The sequence below is a fragment of the Pseudophryne corroboree genome, chromosome 4, assembly GCF_028390025.1.
Source record: "Pseudophryne corroboree isolate aPseCor3 chromosome 4, aPseCor3.hap2, whole genome shotgun sequence".
Taxonomy (NCBI): domain Eukaryota; kingdom Metazoa; phylum Chordata; class Amphibia; order Anura; family Myobatrachidae; genus Pseudophryne; species Pseudophryne corroboree.
In genome coordinates this window covers 240471307-240491961 of record NC_086447.1, presented here as the reverse complement: position 1 = coordinate 240491961, position 20655 = coordinate 240471307, and the positions used below count along the sequence as shown (strand labels likewise).

The window sequence follows — 20655 nt, the reverse complement described above, 5'->3', positions numbered from 1 at the left end:
ACCCTAAGTATAACTGCACTGTAATGATGTGGCGCAATGCAATCCACAATCTCCCACTCTGCAAACATTGGGCAAATGCGGGAGTCTGGGGGAGTGGCAGAAGATCCCAGTAACGACCCTGTACACAGTGCCGTAACTAGACATTTTAGCGCTGTGTGCAAGAAACAGCATCAGTGCACACCCCCCTCATATGTAGAACAGGGCCAGTGCGCCGTAGGCACACGTAAAAAATGAAGGGGAGTGGCTTAATGGGGAAGGGGAGTAGCCACAAAATAATACCAATTCATATTACGCTGTACTGTAGTCTCTATTATTCAAATTACGGTGCACAGTAGTACCACTTACACACATTACACCAGGTAGAGCACCTTTTACACATTACACGAGGTAGAGCCCCTGTCACACATTACGCCAGGTAGAGCCCATCATACAATACGCCAGGTAGAGCCCCATTTTACACATTATTCCAGGTAGAGCCCCTATCACACATTATGCCAGGTAGAGCCCCCTTTTACACATTACGGCAGGTAGTCCTCCCTTTTACACATTACGGCAGGTAGAGCCATCTTTTAAACAGTACGGCAGGTAGAGCCCCATTTTATATATTACAGCAGGTAGAGTCCCCTTTTATACATTACGGCAGGTAGAGCCACCTTTTACAGACTGCACCAGTTAGAGCCCCGTTTGATACACTGTGCCAGGTAGCACCCCCTTCTACATACTGCACCAGGTAGAGCCCCATTTCCTTTTATACATTGCACCAGGTAAAGCCCCTTTCTTTTTATGCATTGCACCAGGTAGACCTACTGCACCAGGTAGAACCCCCTTTCTTTTTATACATTGCACCAGGTAGACCTACTGCACCAGGTAGAGCCCCCTTTCTTCTCTTTCTCTCTCCATCCACAAACATACACACACACACACACACACACACACACACACACACACACACACACACACACACACACACTGTGCAGCCAGGCAGAGGGGGCAAACTTAATTACCCGGACTTCTGTTTTCTCCTGAAAGGGGCTCTTGCTTCTCTGGTGCGCCCCAGGCGCCTCTCTCCTCTAGAGGCGTGCCGTGATGTGAGACGCCACAAATAAACTTTATTGTTCTGCTGCTGTGAGCAGTAGCTGGCAGCCAGCAGGACCTGGGCCCTTCCTCACTTTCCGGCAGGGGCGGGCAAGCAGATTGGAAGGTAGGCAGGCTGGTGGGCGGCCGGCCAGGCAGAGGACCGGCTTGTCACGGGTGCTGGATTGATAGCGGCAGGAGCGCAGTCGTGCGGGTACTGCTGGCGGTATTGCACCCACAGTGCATTTGCACACTGCTATTTACGGCCCTGCGTCAGGGTAGGAGACAGGGGTGGTCAGGAGATGCTGGAGTTCAAAAAGGGTGGAATCTGCAAGTGAAAGTAGTTAAAACAGATAATTGACAAGTGCCGCCAACAGCGCCCCCTACCCTGCAGCGCTATGTGCGGTGCCCCCTTCGCACACATCTAGTTACGGCCCTGCCTGTACATTAATGTAAACAATGGTCTTTTTATACATTGAATACGGTATAGAATACAGTATTAATATCTAACACTATAGATTGTCTATAGGGGATGTAGTGAATACCCCGTAGGTCGGTATACCAGCGTTGAGGATATCAATGTCAGGATCCAGACTGCCCAGAATGCCGGCAGCGGTGCCAGAGCTATTCCTACGCGTGGGTGTCCATGACACCCACAGAGAGGGAATAAAACCTGTGGTGAGAGCAGCAAGCCACCGAGCCCGCAGCGAACCACCAAGCCCATAATGGGCTTTCTAGCGCTCGCCCCGCTGCTGGAATTCTGGCGGCCGGGATCCCGGTGTCTGTATTCTGATCTCCAGGATCCCGGCCACCGGGATTCCATACCCAACTCCTCTATAGTATTGGCTGTATGAAATATACTTAAACAATATAAATAAGTGGTCAGGAAAAGATATAGGGGTATATGCAATTCACAGCGAATCGCGGCAAATTATCGCCGTTTTTTAATTCGACACAATTCGACAGGTGAATTCCGGCAGGTGGCTACTGGAATTCACCATATTCAATGAAAAACGGATTTGACAGTCCCGCGGGCGAAAAACGGCCGATTTGCCGGATTTTAAAAAAACGGGAAAAAACGGAAAAAACCCTAAAAAAAAATGGCGTGGGGTCCCCCCTCCAAAGCATAACCAGCCTCGGGCTCTTCGAGCTGGTCCTGGTTTTAAAAATCCGGGGAAAAAATTAACAGCGGATCCCCCGTATTTTTAACACCAGCATCGGGCTCCACTAGCTGGACAGATAATGCCACAGCCGGGGGTCACTTTTATACAGTGCCCAGTCGGCAGTATGTAATAAAGTTGTACTTGTCACGGTGTCTGTGTCCTGTTTTTATTTGGGTATTTTTTCCCTAGTAGAACTACAGGTACCAGCGGGCCCGTTTTTCTCACGCATGCTGGTACTTGTGGTTCTCCAAGTACCAGCTTGCTGGGGAGGCTTGCTGGGACTTGTAGTTCTTCTGGGAAAAACAATATTCTCTAATTTTACCAAGGCTATCAGCCTCCCATCCGCAGCCCTTGGATGGGGGGGACAGCCTCGGGCTTCACCCCTGGCCCTTGGGTGGCTTGGGGGGGGGACCCCTTGATTAAAGGGGTCCCCACTCCCCCAGGGTACCCCGGCCAGGGGTGACTAGTTGGATATTTAATGCCACGGCCGCAGGGCACTGTATAAAAGTGACCCCCGGCTCTGGCATTATCTGTCCAGCTAGTGGAGCCCGATGCTGGTGTGAAAAATACGGGGGACCCCTGCTCGTTTTGTCCCCCGTATTTTTTGCACCAGCACCAGGCGCAGAGCCCGGTGCTGGTTTTAAAAATACGGGGGATCCCCTGTCAAATTTTTCCCCGCATTTTTAGAACCAGGACCAGCTCGAAGAGCCCGAGGCTGGTTATGCTTTGGAGGGGGGACCCCACGCCATTTTTCCCCGGGATTTTACCATTCCATCTATAAAAAAAAAAAAATATATATATATATTATTTTTAAAAATATATAAATAATACTTGTGCCTCCAAAAAAGACAAACCAAGCACCTAATCCCTTCTAATATAAATAGATCTGATATTACCAAGAAAAAAAAACACAAAAAAAAACATGTTTTACATTTTTTTTATTGGTTTCACCCTCCAAAGTGTGGCGGATTGAAAATGACGAATTTGCTGTCTAAAAGCACTGTTGTCGAATTTCCAAACTTGAATTGAATACACTTTGGTCGAATTGCAGCACTTGTATCATTGCAGAAAAGTCGAATTTGCAAAAAGTCGAATTTCAAAAAGTCGAATTTTGAAAGTCCGTTTTTTTGACGGAAAGTACTGAATTGCATTGACAAATTTTTTTTTTTGGGCGAAAATGTCCCGAAATTCGACAATTTCGGGAATTCGACCGCAATTGCATATACCCCATGGTATGTTTAAATACCATAAATCCCCAACATATTAGAACCAGTACTGCACTTTCTAAGCACACATTCTTCCACCTCATGGCAAGGCTCCTGTCTCTTCTTCTTGGTAGCTACTCTCTGGTCCAGTGCACTGATTGAGCACTAAGATCCAAACACAGCAAACTTGGCAGAACCAGCTGCTACCACTGGGCAAGTGCAGCAGCTGTACTCTGTCCCTTAAACTGAATGATGTGACGGCAGAACTAGTAATCATATTATATACCATTGCTAATGTTGTCATAATTTGAGCCACTTGCCAAGAGGAGAGCTGTGCTACCCTATGCTCCCCTCCTCCAGTGACTTCTGAAAATATATATTAGCCACAAAATCTTGAAGTATTTCCTTTAATATACATTGTAATATTTATAAACAAGTAAAGTAACTCTTATATCCCCCCACCTACCCCCCTGGCTTGATAATAACTGAATCCTGACAATGGCTTCCTAACCCTAACCCTCTCTCCCCACATCCTAAACCTAGCCCTCTCTCACCTGCAGCCTAACCCTAACCCTCCCTGGTGGCGCCTGAACCTAATCCCCTCATCCCGCAGCCTAAACCTAACCCTCCCTCCCCCATAGCCTAACCCTAAACCTTCAGGAGGGTGCCTAACCCTAACCCCCTCCCTCTCCACAGCCTAAACCTAACTCTCCTAGGCCGTAGCCTAACCATAATCCTTCTGCAGCAGCCTTAACCTAACCATCCCAGCCCCCGCGGCTTACCTCTCCTGTCGGCCGGCGCATGATCGTTCGGGATCCCGGCGTTGGCATTTCGACTCCCAAGATCCCGACGGCCGGGATCTTGACTGGATCCCGCTACAGTAATTATATTGGAAAGCCAGTGGACGGTGCAGTTACAAGAGTTTTCAATGTGTAGTACAGGTTGAGTCTCCCTTATCCAAAATGCTTGGGACCAGAGGTATTTTGGATATGGGATTTTTCCGTATTTTGGAATAATTGCATACCATAATGAGATATCATGGCGATGGGACCTAAATCTAAGCACAGAATGCATTTATGTTACATATACACCTTGTACACACAGCCTGAAGGTCATTTTAGCCAATATTTTTTATAACTTTGTGCATTAAACAAAGTGTGTCTACATTCACACAATTCATTTGTTTTATATACACCTTATGCACACAGTCTGAAGGTCATTTAATACAATATTTTTTAATAACTTTGTGTATTAAACAAAGTGTGTGTACATTGAGCCATCAAAAAACAAAGGTTTCACTATCTCAGTCTCACTCAAAAAAGTCCGTATTTCGGAATATTCCGTATTTCGGAATATTTGGATATGGGATACTCAACCTGTACTGCCTTGTTTTGCAAATGTACTCGCGTAGCTTCTTCCTGATATTCCTCTATGTTATGTTATGAAGTTTTACATGTACTAGTTGCAGCAATGTTTATCTTCCCTTGTGTGCTGGTGCTTAAAATGAGAATAATATTCTGCAATTTAACAGTTGCAGGACTTTCTCATTTCTCATATATACTGTAGCTCTAAAGTATCTGATATTATTATTTACACCTTAGGCATCCTTCATCATTATACAGACAGGGAGATTAAATGAAAATACTATATTCAAAGCATATGCTGTACTGAGCCATAACAGATAAAATACTTCATCACATAGGTCATGATTGTGCGTTGCATGCAGTGTCTATATTTATGCAAATGGTCAGTGTTTTTCCACAATGTATGTCACACAGAGCGTGCATCCTATGGTGTATTGGGCAGTGACTGGCTATTCAGTCCAGCGCCTTAATAGTGCTACTGGCTGATGGGTGCCATTCCAAGAATTCTGCAAGCTACATGCAGGTACCATTGGGCAGAGACAATGCCGTCCCTAGGGCCGGTCACGTAACTGGTTGCAAACTCAGACGCTTCATCACTACATTGGAGGCCATACTCTGACAGAAAATCTGCATGAGGCAGGTGGCAGTTTTGATGGTGCATCACATGGTAGTCTAAAAATGCACCAAGTTGGTTTGTTGTGTCTATAGTGAGCGTCCCAGTCCTTGCTGTTGTAATGTGAAGAGCGATACTGTGCAATTTCTACGATGCTCCTTCACAGAGGCATTATAAATCCTTTACCAAGATGGCCGGCATTTGGTCTTCTGCTCATGCGCGCCGCAATCTAGTCACTGTGAAAGCGCGCCACAGTGGGACACAGTAGTGTTCCACATCGCTCCATGATACACTGCAATATATGAATCCAAAACCTATTAAAGAGCACACCCACTGGCTTATACTAGCACCACTACCTGCATACAATCACCAGCTGGTGGTCTGTATGCTCCGCTCCTTGCAAGAGTGTGTCGGTGCATAACTGTGAGTACTGCTGTACAATCACATTAATGCTCAATAAACCACACCACTGGTTAAGCACTGAGCTGTTTGCTACTATGAGCGGCACACTGGTGTATACTATTACTCTGCCATACCATCGCCAATGGTACACACATATTCAACACTTGCACATTCAGAAGCATGCTTGTACACCAGGGAAGGGCTTTTGCTAGAATTAGCATATACTGATGTGCAGTCCCTCATCTATCCCGCAAATAGGTTGCACATGCAGCTGCATCGCAATTGTAACTACCCACGCCCGCGTGTGACACTTTTACAGGGACGTACGCACTCATGCAATCCTATGGATCACATGTGCATATGCAGTGCGTGCACACAGCCGCAGGCACGCTGGTCATGGCAAATTACCCACGTTTATCGCGGCTAGCAGCAATGATGAGCTAGGACTCATCTGTACATGAAGATATGCCCAAAGGCGCTAATGTGGTATCAGCTATGTGCAACTGAGATTGTGCCCTATCGTCCTTTTAGAGCACGGAAACATACAGATTGTGTTTCCTAAATAATAAAAAGACCAGCTAGTGTATATGTTACTAATTATGTTTCCTACTGTTAATACTACTGTGATCGTTTTACAGCGTAAACTATGCATTTTAGAAACATTCAACATGGACCCATCAACAACCTGATTTCATTGGCACACTACACAAACACCCATGCACAGGGCTCCTGTTGGCAGGAACTACAAAGAGAACACAATGGCAAACTCACTGCAAACAGATACAAATGTACAGGCATACTGCAAATAGATCCTAATGGACAGACACTGCAAATACTGTAGATCCTAATGGACAGGCATACTGCAAATAGATCCTAATGGACAGACACTGCAAATACTGTAGATCCTTATGGACAGGCATACTGCAAATAGATCCTAATAGACAGACACTGCAAATACTGTAGATCCTAATGGACAGGCATACTGCAAATAGATCCTAATGGACAGACACTGCAAATACTGTAGATCCTAATGGACAGGCATACTGCAAATAGATCCTAATGGACAGACACTGCAAATACTGTAGATCCTAATGGACAGGCATACTGCAAATAGATCCTAATGGACAGACACTGCAAATACTGTAGATCCTAATGGACAGGCATACTGCAAATAGATCCTAATGGACAGGCATGCTACAAATAGATCCCAATGGACAGACACAATGCAAATAGATCCTAATGGACAGGCATGTTACAAATAGATCACAATGGACAGACACAATGCAAATAGATCCTAATGGACAGGCATGTTACAAATAGATCACAATGGACAGACACAATGCAAATAGATCCTAATGGACAGGCATACTGCAAGTAGATCCTAATGGACAGACACTGCAAATACTGTAGATCCTAATAGACAGGCATACTGCAAATAGATCCTAATGGACAGGCATGTTACAAATAGATCACAATGGACAGACACAATGCAAATTGATCCTAATGGACAGGCATACTGCAAATAGATCCTAATGGACAGACACTGCAAATACTGTAGATCCTAATAGACAGGCATACTGCAAATAGATCCTAATGGACAGACACATTGCAAATAGATCCTAATGGACAGGCATGTTACAAATAGATCACAATGGACAGTCATGCTGCAAACAGATCCAAATGGACAGGCATGCTGTAAATGGATCCTAATGGACAGGCACAATGCAAATAGATCCTAATGGATAGGCATGCTACAAACAGATCCAATGGACATGAACACTGCAAATAGATCCTAATTGATAGACACACTGCAAATAGATCCTAATGGACAGGAATGCTACAAATAGATCCAAGGGCGTAGCTACCATAGGTGCATGGAGTGCAGCTGCTATGGCACCCTAGCTGAGAGGAGCCCACCTTCCCTGTCAAAGTTACATGTGTTATATACATTTCTTGCCATTGGATGGTACGTAGGGGTCCTTTCAAACTTTTTCCTTGGGGCCTGCAATATATCTAGGTATGCCCCTGGACCTGCTCATTGTAGTGTGGTATAAAATGAACTGAAGGGCATTGTAATGTTATATAATATGAACCAGGGCACTGTAATGAGGAACAATATGAACGGGGAGCACTATATATCATAATGTGAATGTTGGGATACTGTGCGGCATAATGTGTACTGGCAGCTCTGAAATGTGACATAGGGTGAACTTAATTACTTAATTAATTAAGAACTTAATTACTGCAATTCATAAAAGAAACTAGGGCACTACTATGGGGCATAACAATAAATAAGGCTCTACTATGGATCAGAAAATGAACTAGACCACTATTATAGGGCATACAATTAACAACTGCTGCAGAGAAGTGTCTCTCTAAAAGCATTGGGACGGGGCCCCTTCAAAATGTTGCTATGGGGCCCATAAAGTCCTGGCTATGCCCCTGAATAAATCCTAATGCACAGGCATGCTACAAACAGATCCTATTGTACATGCACACTGCAAATAGATCCTAATGAACAGGCACACTGCAAACAGATTCCATTGGACAGGCATGCTGCATATAGATCCTAATGCACAGGTATGCTACACACAGGTCCTAATGGACAGGCATGCTGCAAATAGATCCCAATGGACAGGCATGCTGCAAATAGATCCTAATGGATAGACATGCAGCAAATAGATCCTAATGGATAGACATGCAGCAAATAGATCCTAATGGATAGACATGCAGCAAATAGTTCCTAATGGATAGACATGCAGCAAATAAATCCTAATGGACAGGCATGCTGCAAATAGATCCTAATGGATAGACATGCAGCAAATAGATCCTAATGGATAGACATGCAGCAAATAAATCCTAATGGACAGGCATGCTGCAAATAGATCCTAATGGATAGACATGCAGCAAATAGATCCTAATGGATAGACATGCAGCAAATAAATCCTAATGGACAGGCATGCTGCAAATAGATCCTAATGGATAGACATGCAGCAAATAGATCCTAATGGATAGACATGCAGCAAATAGTTCCTAATGGATAGACATGCAGCAAATAAATCCTAATGGACAGGCATGCTGCAAATAGATCCTAATGGATAGACATGCAGCAAATAGATCCTAATGGATAGACATGCAGCAAATAGTTCCTAATGGATAGACATGCAGCAAATAAATCCTAATGGACAGGCATGCTGCAAATAGATCCTAATGGATAGACATGCAGCAAATAGATCCTAATGGATAGACATGCAGCAAATAAATCCTAATGGATAGACATGCAGCAAATAGATCCTAATGGATAGACATGCAGCAAATAGATCCTAATGGATAGACATGCAGCAAATAGATCCTAATGGATAGACATGCAGCAAATAGATCCTAATGGATAGACATGCAGCAAATAGATCCTAATGGATAGACATGCAGCAAATAGATCCTAATGGATAGACATGCAGCAAATAGATCCTAATGGAGAGACATGCAGCAAATAAATCCTAATGGAGAGACATTCTGCAGAGAGCAACAACTGGATGCCGAACTGCACAAACACTCCGCTATTTTTACATCCCAAATACAGCCATATTGGAGAGACCCCACATAAACCTACAAAACAGCTTCTCTAAAAGTCGGGACTGTTGTGCTATTGATGTGCATAGAGTGTAAGAACAGAAGGAGAGGGCTTCCTGCATTTCTTGTCAACATTGCTGTTGCTTGATTACAGCTTGCACTTTGCACTGTCGCACAGTGGACATGCTTATCCAAGATTCATCCTGCTTACTGTGCTACAGAAACTCGTGTCATATGCAGCTGTGCAGAGTGAAGGCCAGTGGTAAGCGGGACATAGCGGCCCCTTGTACTGAAGTGTTGATAAGTGTATGATGCATGTGGAGAGCAAAGCAAATAGGGCAGAGAAAAAAAGTGTGGACAAGCCTGGGTAGATGGCATGCATTTCCAAGAATCAGAACAATCCACTAGGGGCCTAATTAATGTTTGTATGCAATGCCGATGTTCACATAACCGGTCAACCAGCAGACTGTGTATGTGCGCAGAGTGATTGACAGGACGGGACCATTTGGGGGAGGTAACTGTGAGTGGCAGTAAATGCACAGGCATGTCGTGGACGTTTTTGGGACGTGTATATGTCATAGCTGTGATAATGTACGCACAGAAACATGGTACCAGCAGCGCTACTGCCACTGTACATAGCCATAAGTAGACTCTTACTGTCGATGGTCCTCGTTATTGTATAAAGGTTGCGAATGTGTACGCAGTTGCGAATGAGTTTGTGATCGCTCCAGTGGGCGCCTCCTTTCATTCCAGCATGGCAGCTTCACTTGCTAATATTAGAAACTGCATAGCCTAAAAATATCATCGCAGCTGCGTAGGTATGTGTACAAACCTGAATTAGGCCCCAAGTGTACAGATATTTACATACAGGTTGAGAATCCCTTATCCAAAATGCTTGGGACCAGAGGTATTTTGGATATGGGATTTTTCCGTATTTTGGAATAATTGCATACCATAATGAGATATCATGGTGATGGGACTTAAGTCTAAGCACAGAATACATTTATGTTACATATACACCTTATACACACAGCCTGAAGGTAATTTTAGCCAATATTGTTTTAAAACTTTGTGCGTTAAACAAAGTGTGTGTACATTCACACAATTCATTTATGTTTCATATACACCTTATACACACAGCCTGAAGGTCATTTAATACAATATTTTTAATAACTTTGTGTATTAAACAAAGTTTGTGTACATTGAGCCATCAGAAAACAAAGGTTTCACTATCTCACTCTCACTCAAAAAAGTCCGTATTTCAGAATATTCCGTATTTCGGAATATTTGGATATGGGATACTCAACCTGTATAAAGACTAGCTAAGGGCCCTGCACACGTTTGCAATCTCTAGATCCCTGCAGCAAGCTCTGCACTTTATATTATAGGTATTCTAGAGCTAATATGACAACAATATGCAGATAGCGTGAGTGAGGAGCCTGCTTTACATACCAATATTTACATCATCCACTTTTAAAACCAAAACAGCGTAATAGAAAACTCTGCAGAAATATGCAGCATTCCGCACAAAACACAGTTTCGTTTCTTTGTTTATTTTATTATTTTTTGTTAGCGGTGTGGCATTTGTAACTCAGAGGACTTCGTAAAGTCATTTACTCAGACCACAACCAAACATGGCAGAGATTTGTTGTTCTCCCTCTTACAATAGAGGTATCAGTCTTGTGCTGTGCCAGACAGCGAGCTTGTTATTACTGTATAAGCGGTGATCCCACACTGCTGGTTTACCCATTGTAGTGATAATCTGTTTCTGGGTCACGTTGTCTTATTCTGCTATTCAAATGTTTTATTAAAAGTGCTGGTCCACTTTCAACAAGAAGCCAGCAGTCTATAACCAGAACCAATCAGCTTATGATATCAGGGACAGATAACCTATTGGTCTTCTTTTAACCTAACACAGTACCGCACTGTTTGTGCCGCTACTCCAAACCCCCACCGCCCTAGAAAAAAAATTATGAAAAAAAAAATGAAAAGGGAACCAGTCGGCATTGTAAAGAAGAGCACAATATGTTGCTCTCCTGCTATTCTGAAGATACAATCCTCAGTGAGCTGATAATTATAGTTTCGTAACAAGTATCCTACAGGTCACCTACTGGCGCCTTCCAGCCGCACTGAAGTCACTTGTTGCATACAATCAGGCTTGGACTGGCCCACAGGGGTACAGGGGAACCACCGGTGGGCCCTACTGCCTGGGGGCCCACCTCCTGCTCTAAGGATCAGGTTCCAGACTGTGCACTTGAATTATACATTATACATATGTTACCTTATACTGTACTATAGTATATTTTCTACAGTGCATTGCTGTTATTAATCTGTTATTAATCTGGTACATTATCATGCACGCAGCAGCTAATACCCCTTTTCCATCTGTAGCACGGGTCGCAGCCGTGTCGCCTGACACGGCTGTGACCCGTGCTACGGCCCCCTTTCCCACAGCGCTCACCAACCTGGCATATTGCCGGGTTGGTGAAGCTGCTAGTGACGCAGCAGGGGCGGCGCTGGCCCTCCCATACACTGTGAACGCCGTTCACACTACACAGCTTGCCGGGTTGAACACGCGTTCAACTCGGCAAGCTACCCGGGTAGGATTCCCGGATCACTTGATCCGGGAGTTTGCAGGGGGACCCTTTTCCACTAGGAAAAAACACGGGTAAATGCGCGTCCCTGCGCATTTACCCGTGTTTTAAAAGCTAGTGGAAAAGGGGTACATATTTACTGTATATATTTATGAAGGGGCCCAGACGTTGCACTCTCTAACGGTTAGTCAAACCAATGGGGTTGCAGGCCACACCCACTCTGCAGACTGGCCACACCCCTAACATAGGCCCCTACCACTGCATTCCCCCGGTGGGCCCTACAAGCCCCAGTCCGACACTGCATACAATAGTCCAACAAACAAAAGTCCACCATATATTTTAGTGGGGATGCATTCAATATCCCGGCTGTCGGGATCCCGGTGCTCAGCATACTGGCGCTGGGATCCTGACCGCCGGGATACTGACACCTATTCTCCATCTTGGGGTGTCCACGACACCCCTTAAGGGAGAATAACCCGCTGCCGGCACTCCGGCGCCCGGCATCCCACGGCACCAAACCCATTTTGGTGCCTAGGGTTTCCTACAAAGGCAGTCAAATGATGATGATGATGATTATGATATGCCCTCTACAATTAATTAGACAGCATAAAATAATTAATTTGGTCACGTGACAGAACATAATATACAGCAGTGAATAGAAAACAGAATTTAATAATTTATAGGAGCAAATAGGAGCTACTGTTATGTTATTTTTCAAACTAAATGCAATGTTTTTATAGGCCAAGATATATTATTGCACATTTCTGCCGGTTGCTTACAGGGGTCTATTTACTAAGCCTTGGATGGAGATAAAGTACCAGCCAATCTGGCTGGTACTTTATCTCCATCCAAGGCTTAGTAAACAGACCCCTTTATAAATCTATTATAGATATTCTCTAACAAGGCCAACCAAAGAAAAACGAGCACAATATTCAAATATGTGGTGGGATTCGTACAGTATATATAAATACAATTTATTACTTTATCACAAATTATAATATGCAGTCTGTTGTACTTGCTGCTGACAGACGTTATACTGACTTGGAAAAGTTGGGTTTCTGCTGCTCAGCTTAATTTTTCATATTAAACTAACTGCTTAAATTCTACATGTAGATAAACTTAAACATTTTTTTTTTAAGTGTGACGGAACAAAAAAAATGGAAGAATCCTACTGCTTTTTAAATATTACTATTAAAAGAAACAAAAAGGGGAAATAATATTGATGTCTGATCAAAATACAATGGATGACATTCATTTAACAAACAAATATACTGAAATAAGGTTCTCTTCCTGGCACAATTTATATTTATATAAATATCGTATAACTATCATGAGGTGTAGCTAGGCGCCATGGTGCCCGGAGCAAGGGTATGTTTTGGCGCCACCCTCCCCTGTACTGAATTGGGGGCCTAGCCAACATGTGGTGGCGTGTTACATTTGAAAAGAAACAATATTTAAAAATCCTAAATTGGTGAAAGTGTTGGTTCTAGACCATGTGGAGCTCATGGCGAAATTTCCTTTGGGTGCCCCCTATATTTAAAATAGGGTTAGTGCGTGCCAAAGGCTTGCAACAACAGCTTAGGGGCATGGCAGTACGGACAGTGTAATGGTTAACATTACTGCCTCACAGCACTATAAAGAGGGTGGGCAGAACTCCGGCATGTGCCAGCTGTCGCCTCTGGATTGCCCTGTTCCCTACCTAGTCTCCTAGTCAGTGTGCACCCCTTCTACTTCTTCTCCTCCTGCTCTGTGGCTGCCAGTACAGTGGCCTGCGGGAATGTGGGGTGGTGGGCGACAGTGCGCCCTCTAACTTTTCCGGCGCCCGGAGCTCGCGCTCCACCAGAGCCACCCTCGCTACACTCCTGTAACTATCTCCTGTTTGAAGTGCCTGACCTATACCAGATCCCTAGGAATGTGAGACCATAGCTCCCTCTCACATTCTACGGGAGACTCCCAGTTCAATAACGAGTCTCCCGCTGCCCCGGAAAGTTGAACAAAACCCCTGGATAACCCAATTCCCCGTCTATATGTGATATGGGCGGGGCCTGGATGAGAGGACAGTCACAATGAATTAATAGGCCAGTCAGTGTTGGGTTGTGGGTAGCGGTGGCCGCCTTACCCAGTAGAGCCGACTCTCTATTGGGAGGTCTCTCTTATAGCCTATTGTGACAATCTGGGGTATTTAGCTCAGTTGAGTGTTTAAATAAGTGAAGTGGAGCTTTACTGTCAGCATACAGCGATGAAAACAAAAACAGTTTGCCCTCACCCAGGGAACTAGCCTACTTCTTGACCCCTATATAACAGGGCAGCTATACTCAGTCCTGTCTGCTTCTTGCACGTCTGGTCACAGGCTTTCATGCCTGGCACGGCTTCCAAAATTTTACATACACAGTCTCAGAGTTTTATGGTCCTCCCTGCGTCTTGCAGATCTGGGCACCGGCCTCATGGCCCCTGCTGGCCTCCTGGCTCACTGGGCTCTTTGTCTGCCACAGTCCCTCTTGGACTGTCTTAACTAGGCTGGACACTTACAACCCCACCTGGGCCATGCTTATAGACTTTATGGCTGCTCTCTCTGGGAGAGAGCAGCCACGTCGGCTCAGCAGGGGGCGGGCTGGGGCAGGGTAGTGACGAGCAGAGGGGGGCAGGGCAGAGGCGGAACGGGGGCATGGCAGAGGTGGGGTGGGGCCGTGGCTGATCTATTGTGTCATTTAACCAGTTGCCTGGCATGGTCGCATCAGGTGCAACTATGCCTGTAAGTGCTCTATCTGACCTGGTCGCACAGGATGCGATCAGTCAGATAAACTGTGTTAGCAGCGGTAGGGAAGAGAAACTTCCCTCCGCTGCTGCCGTCAGAGGGATCGGAAGGTCCCTCTGCCTTCCCGCACTCTCCCCCTGTGTCTGCCGTGCTGCCGATCATTGCTGATCAGTCACCATAGCAGGATCCCCCACCCCCAGTTGCTGCAGACAATAGCAGCCGCTGATAAGGGTAAAACAACCCCCCCAAGCCACCCCCCCACCCCCCCTGTGTACCAGGCAGTTGTCCGGGATCTAAAATCTAAAGTCGCGATGGTCGCGATGTTCCCGATGGTCGCAATGTTGCTGATCAATGTTTTGATGTTTGGGGGGAAATTATTTTTTAATAAATAAAAAAAAAAATGTTCTTTTTATTTTAAAACTAAAATAATTTGGGATAGGGTTATATTTATGTTCTTCACCTAATTCACTCATAAAAAAACCCCGACAATTTTGGAGTGGTTTTTGGGGAAATAAATCATCAGTTAAGTGGTTAAGTCACGCCACCCGCTGTGTAATGCCGCTATTACCGGCATTATACTGCAGGGGGCGTGGCTATGATAATGTGATTCAACAAGAATCGCGTCATCGACTGCCCGGACCGCCGACTTTACTCACTAAGTGGGCGGTCGGGCAGGGGGGACCACAGAAATCGGGACACTTGCCTGCTCTTCCGGGGGGCCGGGAGAGTCACCTGATTTTCAGGAGCCTCCCGGCCATTCCGGGAGAGTAGGCAAGTATGACCTGGGCTGTCCATGGCAGTGAGTTTACAAGTGAGTTTAAAAATAAAAATTAGGCCTCCATAAAAGTAATAATAATAAAATTTAAATATTTTCAAATCAGAAGTGTGTCAGGCAGCACAGGCAAGATTTTCACATTGCTTCGTGGCCCTTAACTTGCTTGCTCGTCATTGCTACAGTAGCTGTTCGGTCACCTGTACGCTCTAATAATGGATTATAGGACAGCAGCACTCGCTTGCAGAATGGACTAGGGACAGGAAGTGACAATGGAGTGCCCCTACTTGAAACATGCACCAAGCCTCTAATACAGATTATTCAATCATCATACCTACAAACACAAGAAGTCACAGAATAAGCGATGGGCACAGATCTAGGGTAACACAAATCTGCATAAAAATAGCAAAGCGCGGAATCATGGTTTCATTTAAATATACACTTTTCTAAGTTCTCTTGCCAGAAACTTTGTCAGTTTTTTCCCTACAATGGGGGCAATTCTGAGTTGATCGCAGCAGGAACTTTGTTAGCAGTTGGGTAAAACCATGTGCACTGCAGGGGGGGGCAGATATAACATGTGCAGAGAGAGAGAGATTTGGGTGTGGTGAGTTCAATCTGCAATCTGCAATCTAAATTGCAGTGTAAAAATAAAGCAGTCAGTATTTACCCTGCACAGAAACAAAATAACCCACCTGTTATGAGCCACGGCAGTGGCTCATTCCTGTTTTGCATTTTGGTTATGTATTTTGTGTTATACTTCTGTTTCTGTTCCCCGTGGGTGTCATGGGGTGTACGGTGTCCACCCTTAAAGAGAGGGTACTGTTCTGATCCACAAGCAGTGGTTCATTCCTGTTCATGTATTTTATGTTATAGTTCTCTTGCAGGCCAGGATTTCCCTCTGCTCTGGTTTAGAAGACTCTTGTTTGCTGCCCGTTGTGAGTCTGTGTAATTGCAGCCTTCTCCATGTGTTTAGCCTCACCTGTCTGTTAATTGCACCTGTCAGTTGTGCACAACATAATTAATTAGGTTCTCTGCAGCTATTGGAGGGCTGCCTGTTATATTCTGTCTCAGTGCATTACACAGACGTCGGTGATAGTTTCTGTCTAGCTGCTTCCAACCTTGAAGCATTCTTGTTCAGGAGTCCAGTGTCTGATCCAGTGTCTGATCTAGCTTCTTGCCTTGAAGCGTTCCTGTCCTGAAGTCCAGTGGCTTTGTCTGTTCCTGCTCCTGATCCCGTATCCTGTTCCTTGGTGTCCACTGATCAGTCGTTGGAACTCTGCCTGTCCTCCGGTCCTGAGAGTCTGTGTCAGCTACATTGGGGGTTCCTGTCAGTTTGCCAGTATTTGTACCGGTTTCGTGAGTAGCGGCTATGCCGCGTCCGTCGGCCAAGGCCGCTGTATTCTTTAGTTATACTAGTTACTGGTGTTTTGCAGAGGGTTCTGCATATGCTGCCACCGCTGGTACACATCAGTATTGTGTCGGCGTGTGGACAGCATTTCCTTTGTTATTGTTTATCCTGGCGGCTGTGCCGCATATACGTTTAGTTTTAGGTCTCTTTGTAGCCCCTAGCTCTCAGTTTGGTTTAGTTAGAGGTCCCCTTGTTATCATCCCGTCTCGGTTTACGCCTTGTCTCACATTAAGACCTGGGGGCATCAGAGTTGGGCAGACCTAATCCGCCCTTCAAACGCGGCTGCCGTAGGCCCTAGAAACCACAGTCTCGCAGGCGTAAACTGACCACGCGGGTAAAACAACGGAGATAAGCTGCTAGGGGCTATTACTACACCTTGCCTTTATTTCAGCGTCACGTTCTGGTGCTTTGGACTCATTACGCAACACCTCTTTCGTTCTGTGAACCAAGAACGTAACACCACCCAAATCTAACTCTCTCTGCAAATGTTATATCTGACCCCCCTGCAGTGCACATGGTTTTGCCCAACTGCTAAAAAATTTCCTGCTGCGATCAACTTGGAATTACCCCCAATGTGCCTGGTAAAAACCTTTAGTCAGGAACAAATATTTGTCAAATCCAAGAAGGAACATAATATCCTTAAATAGCAAAGTTTTCAGAATTGTGCACAATCATCAGTAAGGCAAACCAAAGAACACACTACAGGTTGAGTATCCAGTATACAAAATGCTTGGGACCAGAAGTATTTTGGATATCGCATTTTTCCGTATTTTGGAATAATTGCATACCATAATGAGAGATCATGGCGATAGGACCCAAGTCTAAGCACAGAATGCATTTATGTTTCATATACACCTTATACACACAGCCTGAAGGTCATTTTAACCAATATTTTTAATAACTTTGTGCATTTAAACAAAGTTTGTGTACATACACACAATACATTTATGTTCCATATACACTTTATACACATAGCCTGAAGGTCATTTAATACAATATTTTTAATAATTTTGTGTATTAAACAAAGTTTGTGTACATTGAGCCATCAGAAAACAAATGCTTCGCTATCTCTTTCTCACTTAAAAAAAATTCCGTATTTCGGACTATTTGGATATGGGATACTCAACCTGTATTTTATTATAGTATTAAATAAAGAGTACTATAGTATACATTGCCTGCTTTTATTTTTCTGAACTTTGCAAGACATATGAATAACTAGCGTTTGTCCACAGCTTCGCTTACGTGGATGTCTGTTATTGCTTAGCGGAACTAATTTTACAAAGACAGTAGTGCCATCTAATATTGTGATGAATATTTTATTTTGTACACATTGATCACAAAATATCTTTGTAAACAATATTTGCAGTTTTCCTTCAGGAATTAAAATGAACAGATGCTTGGGGCTACTAACTCATGAGCAAGCCACGTAAAGTTACCCATGAAAGAAGCTGCTGGTTCCTGAGATCTAGGCCTGCAGTCCTGAGCGTTTGCCCTGAACATCAAGCGTCTGTTTTCTTTCTTATTGCTCCTCTATCTGATATCACATTGGGATCATACATACCTCAGTTTCTTTCTAGGTCACTAAGCTATACAACAGTGAAAACGCGATCCAAAATTATCCAGTAGGTTTAGCGTGATGCCGGAACAAACAGACAAAGAAACCAACATTCAGAACCTTTTTTTTTTTTGTCTCCATAGTTCATAAACAGTCCCTAGAAGTATATTTCTAAAAACAAGGAAAAAATTGCTAGTTACAGACACAACCCTTGCAGTTTTATTTTTTTGTATAGATGTATTTATCTACAGTCACAAGTTGCGCACTAAAACCTCCAACTTTTCACCAGTCCTTCCTCTACTCAGAACAATAGGGATTATTATCAGGGAGGAGGGAAAATACACAAAAGATATTTGTGGTTAAACAAATGGAGTGTTTTTAGTAATCAAATGAATTGAAAAGAATACCAGATTTTTAAAATATGAAAATGTTTTATAGAATGCAAATGGTTGGAATGTTTCATACATTCCAATATGTCATTTGGAAAACAATACCTACGGCATACCAGATTTCCATAGACATATTTGTTTTCAAAACCTTAGTAAAATGAAGTCATTTAGACACAAAGGACACACTTTGACAGACCTCATGTTGAATTAGCTTAACTTACCCGATTACAATGCAAGAAATGGCAGTTCCCAGAAAGGCATACGTTAATATGGTTCCCAAGTTGCGAAAGAAGTGTCTCTATAGCACAAGAGAGTGACAGTTACTCAGCTGTTTGCGGAGAATAAGCATGATAATTAAACAGCCACGATAAGTGATATACTCTACTGAATTCTGCTTTATACAAGTAGAAAAGCGATAAAAACAAATGGATTTTGTATGGAATGATGTTCAAGTCAGTTAGTGCATCAAAACACATTTATATTTTAGAATACAGCGTGTTGTGGATAAATGATGCATTTCATAAAGCCTTCATACATATCTTGAGTCATTTTTCTTTACAAATGACAAATTATTCACAATTTAAACATGTTAAATTGCTATTTATTACAAGGGAACTGTGGCACACAGTGCCTAACCAGACAAGTTTAACTATAATGTGCAGTTTTAGGCTGGTGTCAAGTAAGAGGTTTGCATTAAGCAAAAAAACAACCAAGATAAAAAATGTTTCTTCATGATTTCACAGTATTTAATAGCATAAAGCCAGTGGACACATTGTCAACATGGTTAAAATTACACGTCACTTCAATTTTTGTGACTCCACGTGGCGCTACTTAACACCCTCAGGAAAAAATTGCTTACACAATAAGCGTGCTGTAGAATTCAAATCCACAAATGATTGGTATTTTATAGATGAATCATCACTAAAAATACAGGAAACACACAGGCATAGTGTAACCCTGTTAAAAAACAAATTGTGTTTTTATTTACTCAGTCCCACTCGCATAGGGATGTTGTAATATTGCGTGTAGAAAATCAAGGTTCAACAATCCTTATAGGTAAAGTGGCTTTTACTTCATAGAAGAATCCTCATTCATATATCACTTGAAAAAGAAATAGTAGTGATAGTGCAACACCGTCTTTGGACTAAGACAAATAATTTAATAAAAAATGCACTCACAAACATCAAGTAAAAAACAACATGTAATATTCCGAAGACATTCTCATGGAAAGGACTGCTGCAAGAGGAAACCTTAGGGTATAGTCACCAAAAAGTCCCGGTAACTCCGGTGTCCCCACCAGTTTGAAATCGCAGCTCCAATCCTCAAGTCCTCGTACTGCACAGTCTTCCTGCTTAAGCGCTTTTGGACCAACGTCCTTCTTCAGAAGCATAGGAGCTGTACTAACCAGTCCATCTTTAAATAGCAGTAGATTAAGTTCATTCTAAACACCTGCCGAATCCAAAAGGGAATTTTATCCGGAAGTGAAGTATCCGGATATAGAGGAAAGTCCACGTCCTGCTGTATGCGTTTTAAAGCATATGAACTATTACAAATAGGTAAAAGATATAAAGCATTTGGAATTCATTTTTTTTTAAAAAGAGAAGACATGTAGAAAAAATTCATAAAGATTAATAAAGATAGGAACCATCTAAAAACAATAAAAAGTGGATCTGGAATACATTTGAAAAACATTTATAATGAATTCCAAATGCTTTATATCTTTTACCTATTTGTAATAGTTCATATGCTTTAATTATTTAGTCATTTTTGCACATCTCTATTCTGTTTACA

The 20655-nt window shown here is 43.4% G+C and overlaps 1 protein-coding gene across 1 annotated transcript in view; it reads right to left on the bottom strand.

Moving 5' to 3' along the window:
• Positions 1 to 20655, bottom strand: part of SLC9A9 (solute carrier family 9 member A9) — a 1718538-nt gene that overhangs the window by 1542719 nt on the left and 155164 nt on the right. Inside the window, 1 exon segment of the mRNA XM_063915975.1 lies at positions 19086 to 19162. Coding sequence (XP_063772045.1) covers positions 19086 to 19162 — 77 coding nt within the window.